Below are 8,882 nucleotides of genomic sequence, written 5' to 3' on the forward strand. Positions count from 1 at the left end.
AGTTCTGTCATGTTAAATAATAATATTATATAATGCCATATTAAATTATAAAATAACTTTTTTTTTAGTAGAAAGTAAAGACCTGCAAAATCCAGGTAATCCTGATATGTAGGTACAGTTCTGTCATATAAAATAATACTATTATATAATACTATATTAAATTATAAAATAACATTATTATTTTTGCTGAGCAGAGAGCAAAGACCTGCAAAATCCAGGTAATACGGATATGTAGTTACAGTTCTGTCATGTTAAATAATAATATATAATGCCATATTAAATTATAAAATAACATTATTTTTTGCTGAGTAGAAAGCAAAAAAATGATACATAATACTGATATGTAGTTACAGTTCTGTCATATAAAATAATAATATTATATAATACTATATTAAATTATAAAATAACATTGTTATTTTTGCTGAGCAGAAAGTAAAATCCTGCAAAATCCAGGTAATACTGATATGTAGTTACAGTTCTGTCATGTTAAATAATAATATTATATAATGCCATTATTAAATTATAAAACAACTTTATTATTTTTGCTGAGCAGAAAGTAAGGACCTGCAAAATCCAGGTAACACTGATATATAATTACAGCTCTGTCATGTTAAGTAATAATATTAAAAAATGTTATAAGATATATTAAATTATAAAATAACATTATTAGTTTTGCTGAGCAGAAAGCAAAGTCCTGCAAAATTCAGGTAATACTAATATGTAATTACAGCCTGTCATGTTAAATAGTAATATTATATAATGCCATGTAATATTATGTTAAATTATAAAATAATATTGTTATTTTTGCTGAGCAGAAAACAAAGTCCTACAAAATTCAAGTAATTCTGGCACATGATTACGGCTTGGTCACATACAAAATAGGATTATTGTTATGAGTATTATTAATAGCAATCAGCATTATTAGTGCTAATACTATTATTAAGCAGAAAGCAAAGTCCTACAAATGTAATTACACTTTTGTCATCAGCAAAGTAATATTTTGTTGTTAATAACAATATTACTGCTATTGTTACTGTTACTACAACTGAGCAAAAAGCAAAGTCCTGTAAAATTCAAGCAATATTGGTATGTAATTCAAACTGTGTCATATGCAAAATAATAATGATATTATATAATATTACATTATATTATATCTTAATGTCTTTTATTGCATCACATCATGACAATACTGATTATTTTTGCTAAGCAGAAAGCAAAGTCCGGAAAAATCAAGGTAACACTGGTATATAATTACAGTTCTGTCATATGCAAAATATATTTTCATTATTTTTATTGTTAAACACAAAGTCCTGCAAAATCTAGGCAATATCAGATGTAATTACAGCTCTGTCATATGCAAAATAATATTTTATTATATTATAATTATTGTTGTTTAGCAGAAAGCAAAGTCCTGCAAAATCCAGGTAATATTAGCAAGTAATTACAGCTCTGTCACATTGAAAATAACAATAATAAACATTATGCAATATGATATAATGTGAAATATAATTGGGGATATAATATGAAATGATACAGAATATAGTAGAGTCTAATGTAATGTGATATCATAGTACATTAATTTAATAAGGGTTTTTGCTGAGCAGAAAGCAAAGTCCTGCAAAATTCAGGTAATATTGCATGTGATTACAGATCTTTCATGTGCAAAATAATATCTTATTATATTATAATTATTGTTGTTGTTATTGTTGCTGAGCAGAAAGCACGTCCTGCAGAACCCAGGTAATTGTGGTATGTAATCACAGCTCTGTCATATGCAAAATAACAATAATAACATAATATAATTTATTGTATTATATTATATTACATTACTAAAATTATTTTTTTCTGAGCAGAAAGTCCTGCAAAATCCAGGTACTATTGGTCAGTGATTACAACTCTGCTGCATGCAAAAGCCATTTGGGTGGCTGACCGCAGCAGCAAAGGGGCCAGAGTAGACCAACTCCTTTTTATTTTCCTGGAATCTGCAGATGTGCTGGCCCTCTCACTACCTTGCCAGCAGCTTTTCCACTGGGAGTCCCCCTCTTTCCAGACTGGGTAGAGTTTTTCATTCCATATGTTCTGGTCAGGATACCAGCCATGGAGCTGGTCCTGGAGTCTCATGACAGGGGCGGCAGCTCTTCCATGACTCACCACGTCTCGAAATCCTGAATTAGGATAGGGAAGAACACAAGTGACCATTGGTCTCCATTCCACTCTGGTGTCCAGAAAGGAAATTCTTACATGAGTATAGGATACATTGGAAGCAATCTTTGCCTATTCCGCAAAGAGCAGAGAGCACCTACCCACAGATGACCTGGTTTATTAGGCAAATAGAGGAATAATACTTTATTATTACATAAGTCAATTAATTAATCAACAAGGATTTCTGAAGTGACTCCTGGGTTCCAGACACTGTGCTAGCTTGACTCCATCCCATGTCTTCCAGGAGGTAGCTATCACTTATATGTCTTAAGATTTGAAAAAGCATTTTACAAATTTTGTCTCATTTGATCTCACAACAATAGGGGCTACTATTATCCCAGCTTACAGATAAGAAAATTAAGGTACACAGAGGTTAAACTTACATAGGGGTTGCCCAGCTAGTAAGTGTCTGAGGCTGGATTTGAACTCAGGTCTTTCTCACTCCAAGGTCTTTGTGCACCCTGGTGCCCCCCAGCACACCATGTAATAGAGGAACAATAATCAGAGGTATAACAGACATGATCAGGGAGCCCTTATCTGCTGGTCTGGTTCACCTTCCAAAGGCAGACCTTCCTCGAGAAGCTGCCACATGCCCCCAGTCATAGGGATGTGAGAGAGAGCATCCAATTAGGAATTGCTGGGGGAGTATGTTCCTTCAGCAAGGATCCAGAGCTCATGTCCCTCAAGCAGATTCAAACTCCACGGGAGGTGCCCTGCTCTGTTAGCTCAAAGGGTTCCATATTATGATAAAGAATTTCAAGGAGAAAGACACTCAGTGCTGAGAAGATCAGGGCAGGCTTCATGTTGAAATGACCCTTGGAGGAAAAAGAACAGGATCCCAAGAGGCAGAAGTAAGAACAGAGAGGCTTTCTAAGCATGGGCACAGCCTGTGCAAAGGTAAAGAGGTGGGGGATGGAGTGGCATGTGTGCAAGAAAGTCAGTTTGGCTGAATCCTAGGGGGCTTGAAAGGGGAGTAAAGTATAATAAGTCTGAAAATCATGGGTAGAGTCCAATCACAAAGGGCTTTAGATGTCCAGAAGAGATTTCTATTTTATCATAGACCAGTGGGAATATTAATAAACTATTAATAAGACTAATTTATTGAATAGGACAGCATCATGCTTTCCTATTCCTGCACTCAAGGAAAATCATGAATAAATGATAAGAAGCCTAGTTATCTGTTCTATACCAAATATTGTCATCATGGAAATCTTTTTTAAAAATTAAAAAAAATAAAAGGAACTGGTTTAATCCATTGACAAGACTCCAGACAATTCCCCGGATATCTGCTGACTGCACACCGTGTACCCTGATGGGACTGGCCTGTCTCTGGTAGTCTCCGACAGTTGCCAGACCTGCCTCTCGGTGCAGGGGCCAGTGCTGGGGCTACCTCTTCGTGTCTGACGTTTGTAAAAGAGGAAAACCCATGTTCATTGCCAATTGTTTGGTTTCTTAATTATAAACCTTCGGAAACTGTTTTTCATAAAAATCGTTCTCAGAACTGCTAAGTTGGATGGAAACAGCAATCATTGAGGAGGACCGATGCAATTCCTGCTCTGAAAGCAGCAAGGAGAAACTTGGGCTCAAAGGGCCTTGGTTCGAATTCTGTCTCTGCGGGTTCTGATCATAATAGCTAGCACTTATATAATGCCTATTATGTGCTGGGCAGTATGCAAGCCTGGGAGGTAGGTGTTATTATTACCCCCATTTTACAGTTCAGGAAACTGAGGCAGAAAAAGAGTAGGTGACTTGCCCAGGGTCGCACACCTGCTAAGTGTCTGAAATTGGATCTGAACTTGTCTTTCTGATTCCGGGCACAGTTTGCTAACCACTGGGCTACCTAACTGCCCCTTGGAGGGCTGGGGAACAGTTAAAAAAATTTTTTTTTTATCATTCTTATGCCATATATTTCTTTCCTCTTAAGTCTCCCCTCACCTTGGACTTAAAGAACAAAAATTAAAATGAAAGTCAATTGACACAACCAGCACATTTGAAAATGTATTCCACAGTCCTCCAGCAGCTAGGTGGTGCAGTGGATAGAGCACTGGGCCTGGAGTCAAGAAGACCTGAGTTCAAATTTGGCCTCAGACACTTCTTAGCTGTGTGACCTTGGGCAAGTCTCTTAACCCTTGGCTGCCTCAGTTCCTCAGATGTAAAATGGACTGGAGAAGGAAATGGCAAACCAGTCCAGTATGTATCTCTGCCAAGGAAACCCCAAGTGGGGTCACAGAGAGCCAGATGCGACTGAACGCCACCACCATGGTTCTCCTCTGTAGTCTCTGCTTCTCTCAGGGGAGGGAAGTGTCTCCTTTTCAGGCCTCCAGGGCCAAGACTGTCCATCACATTGTATTTATTTGTTGGAGGAAGGTTCAAGGGGCCGCCAAATGCTTGATGGGAAACTGGCAGGGGCATGAGAGGTGATGCAGGAGAGCCCTGTCACTCGACGGTGGGGAAATCCGAGGCTCAGGCAGGTTCAGCACAGCTCGCTTAACCAGAAGTGCTGATGAGGAGCTCTGAGCCATCCCACACGCGACTCTCCATCGCCCCCACACTGGATCCATGTCCTCACCTGCTGAGGCTGTTACGGACAGCACTGTTCTCATTTTTTTACTTCTTCATTGTGTGATCCTGGGCAAGTCACTTAACCCTAGCTTGTCTCAGTTTCCTCATCTGTAAATGGGAATAATAATAATAATAGCACATATCTCCCAGTGCTATTGTAAGGATAGATAACGTAATATTTTAAAAAATGTATAGCATAGTGCCTGGAATGTCGTAGGCACCATATAAATGTTAGCTATCATTATTAATTATCATAGCCAGAGTTTGAACCCAAGCTTTCTGATGACAAGTCCAGCCTGGGAACAGAGATACAAAGGTTTAAAGGCCTGCTCAAAGGGCCTGCCTAGCAGTCATTCTCTGCCCAGTCCTCAAAAAAACACAAGCTTTAGATTTCATCCATTTCAGATCCCAAGCCATCAAGTCCTAGAGCAACCCCCAGGCCAGAGGTATCCCCAGATCTAGTCCCAGCAGGCAGACAGAGAGAAAGGCTGGGAAAGGGCATCCATCACCTGCCTGCCTACGCCCAGGGAAGGTCTGGCCCATGATCCCTTTCTTGGTTACACACTCTATGCAGAGGCACTTAGGGCAGCTTTGCCCCCACCAGGTCCCAGCTCATGCCTGGGGCTGGGGTTGGGGCCCACCTGGAGCTCTGGAGCCCATCTGGAAGAAACATTTAGCTGCTCCCTGCCAGCACCAGGCAGGCTCAGACATCTGCCTTTTTTCCCCACCCCACCCATCCCTCTATACAGAAGCCGCCCCACACATGAGAAAGGGGCTTTTATGGCTCAGGAGATCATGGGAACTGAGAGGGACTAGTCAGGTCTTCATCTCCTCCCTCCCTCTTTTCATTACTTCCCAGAACTCCATCTGTTCTCCACCCCTCTGTCAAAGGACCCGCAGTCTAGAGCTGGAGAGGACCTTAATTCAACCCCTTCCTTTTCTAGACGAGGAAACTGAGGTCCCAAAAGGCTAAGTGATTGTGCAAGGTTACAAAGGTCGTGAGTGAGTGAGCTGAGATTTGAACCCAATCCTTTAACTTCAAAACCACGTCCAATGATTAAGTGAAGGATTCTGGGATAAGAATCATGGAAAGGAGAGGGGCCTCTTTATAGGCTCTCTAATGAAAATAAAAAGCATGAGACAGTGAGAAAAGATAGCACTTTGGCGCATAGCCCCAGGGTACCTCCAGAAGTTCTCTGAGTTGGCACAGTTTAAGGGTAAAGGTATTTCTTGGGGCAGATGGGGGAAAACACTGAGGCATCTTAATGTTCTTGGGTGTTAGGGCTCCCTTTCCAGAGTCCAGTTGCCAACTGGGACATAGGACTTTCATTTTTTTTTGAGGAGGGAAGGCAGGTGACTTGCCCAAGGTCACACAGCTAGTAAGTGTTAAGTATCTGAGGCCAGATTTGACTTCAGGGCCAGTGCTCTATTCATTGCACCAGTGAGCTGCCCCACTCCGGATTGGACTTTCGGTGGGGATGACCTTGGCCCTGGAATCACTGACTTGGAACTCTAGACTAGAGCCTTCTCTTCTAAATGTAAGTTCTGGCTACTCCATAGTTATCTTTTTTGCATTTATATACTGTCTCTCCCCTTCAGAATGTAAGCTGCTAGAGAGGAGGGGCCTTATCTCCCCGATGCACCAAACAGCAGAAATATATACAGGACATATTCAATAAATGTTGGTATATTGACGGATCACAGATCCAGACCAAGTCTGAAACTTCAGACACCATCTAATTCAATCTCTCATTTTACAGATGAGGAAACTGAGGTTTCTAGCAGTGCAATGAATTGGCCAGGGTGACAGATCCCCTGCCTCCAGGGCCAGTGCTTTCCCTACCAAGCCATACCACAGTGAAACCGGCTAGTAACAGAGGAAGCCTGGCCCAGTAGCTTGCTTTGGCTCCCTCGCCCTCCTCCAGGCTGACTCTTGTTCAAGGACAGGTTTTGAGACAGCCTCCTTCTCTTCTCTCATTCTCTGATCTCCTTAGAGTCAGGTACACAAGGACCTGGGCCAACTCTCTATCAGTCATGTGAGCTCCACCCAAGGCAGTTAACAAGCTCCTGCACATCTGGGGGGAAGCCAAGCAAGGAAGAGTCTAGAAACACCTTGGGGACGCCAAGGACTATAGCAGTGCAGGCGGCCTCAGCCCTGTGGCCTAGACCTCAGGCATCAGTGCATCTGAGGCCCTTATCAGAGAGAAGGCAGAGGTCAGTGAGGGCAGTCTGCTCTGAGGTCAAGGGCAGCAACCAGAAGGCTGGGCCCTGGATGAATGCAGACATCTATCCAACAGCACGAGGTGCCCCCAATGGAAAAGCAGCTCAAAGGGCATCCTCAGGGCACCACTCATCTTTGTAGTATTCCCCAGCCACTGTACTAGGGACCAAGGATGGGAATACAGAAAGCAAGTGGTTCCTGCCCTCAGGGAGCTTATGCTTGGGTGGGTAGATGAATCAGAGCCCTAAAAATGCTTCCCCTTAAGGACCCATGGAAATGATTATACTAGAAGCCTCTCTCTGCTCCCGGCTTCCCTCCTCCAGAGACGGACCCTGGCTGGGGGCGTTTCTATGCAGACCCCAGCTCAGGCCCCAGCTCAGGCCCCAGCTCCTCCAGGACGCCCCTCCCCCCCCAGCCCTGCTGCAGAGAGCTACTCACGGTTAGCTGCATCCAGGGGGCTTGTGCCTGCCAAGAACAGCAGGCCCAGAAGGGAGCAGAGGCCTGCCATGGGGGCTGAGGACTGAGCTCGCCGACTCTGGCTTCCTGTGCTCCAGCCACTTGGGGGAGAGCCCCAGCCCAGGGCCAGCCCCTCCTCTCCTCAATTAAAGAGGGCCTGGGGCGCATCATGTGATGGGCTAAGCTTGGTTGCCTGATCTGGTGTCTTCAATTCAACCCTGCACCTCGTGCCCATGAGTCACACACACACTACCCTTTACTTCTTTCATCATTTCACTGCCCATAAAAAAACAAAAACAAATCCAAAAAACCCAACTTCATCTTTGCTAACACTGTTCTGCACACACTTAATTCTTCCACCCTTTCTCTAAGGGCACGTGGGACAGCTCAAAGGTTACAGGCTTCGGAGTCAGAGGCCCAGGGTTCGAATTTTGTCTGGGCTACTCCTAACTGCTCATAGAACTTGGGGCAATTTGCCCGACCTTTCTGGGCCTCAGTTTCCTCATCTGTAACATGGCCTCACAGGTGCATTCTAGCTCTCGATCTATGAGCCTCTATTTATTTTATGATTCTGCCACCCGTGTTAAAGAGACGAATTTTCTTCTAGGAGGGCTTTTCATTTATTCATTTATTTTAAAACTGTTTTCAGTACAGCAAATTTGTCAGCTTCCAGTCTCAGGGCAGCAAGGTGACACAGTGGACAGAATGCCAAGCCTTAGGGAGACTCCAGATCTGGCCTCAGACACTCACTAGCTGTGTGACCCTAGGCAATTCACTGAACCCTGTTTGCCTTAGTTTCCTCATCTGTCAAATGAGCTGGAGAAGGAAAAGGCAAACTGCTGCAGTGTCTTTACCAAGAAAAGCCCAGTGGGGTCATGAACAGTCAGAAAACAATAATAGCAACAGCGTCACAGGTTCCTGGTCTGTTTTCCCATATTCAAATCAAAGGCAGGGCTGACGACACTACGGCATAATTACGGAACATCTCCTTGATATCACAGAATCCCAGAGTCGTGGAGCTTTCTAGAGTTAGGAGGGACCTCAGTGGCCATCTAACTCAATCCAGACCTGCCAAAGAACCCCCCTCTCCACCTTTGCACTGGCTGTGCCCTGTCCCTGGAGTGCCCTCCTTCTTGGCTTCCTTCCTTGTGCGTTTTACTTTCTCGGGAGTCCTTTAGGATTCAGCTCAGAACTCTTTTCCCAGACACTAGGAAGTCTTCCCCTCTTGGGAAGAGCCACTGCCATCCAATCTGTGCTGCCAAAGTCTTGTCCGTCTGCAGCTTCTTACATATCGCCTCTCCTCTTGGTCAATGATTCTTTGGGGGCAGCGCCATGGTTTTCCTTTCTTTTCCTTTCATAGCCAGGACTCAGTATGCAGTGAGCGCTCACAATGTTTGTTGATTGACGGATGTCATTCCTCGTGGAGGAATTTGGAGGATCC

The 8,882-nt window shown here is 43.5% G+C and overlaps 1 protein-coding gene across 1 annotated transcript in view; it reads right to left on the minus strand.

Moving 5' to 3' along the window:
* GPNMB (glycoprotein nmb) overlaps positions 1 to 7,581 on the minus strand; it is a 32,184-nt gene extending 24,603 nt beyond the window's left edge. The window contains exons 1-2 of the mRNA XM_069088723.1: positions 7,424 to 7,581; positions 2,010 to 2,165 (exon numbers count right to left, since the gene is read on the minus strand). Coding sequence (XP_068944824.1) covers positions 2,010 to 2,165; positions 7,424 to 7,493 — 226 coding nt within the window. The 5' untranslated portion in view covers positions 7,494 to 7,581. The remainder of the gene's footprint in view (positions 1 to 2,009; positions 2,166 to 7,423) is intronic.
* Between the last annotated feature and the right edge of the window lie 1,301 nt (positions 7,582 to 8,882).

The sequence above is a fragment of the Petaurus breviceps genome, unplaced genomic scaffold, assembly GCF_028583685.1.
Source record: "Petaurus breviceps papuanus isolate PSGF00001 unplaced genomic scaffold, PetGlider_PUasm1.0 185, whole genome shotgun sequence".
Classification (NCBI taxonomy): domain Eukaryota; kingdom Metazoa; phylum Chordata; class Mammalia; order Diprotodontia; family Petauridae; genus Petaurus; species Petaurus breviceps.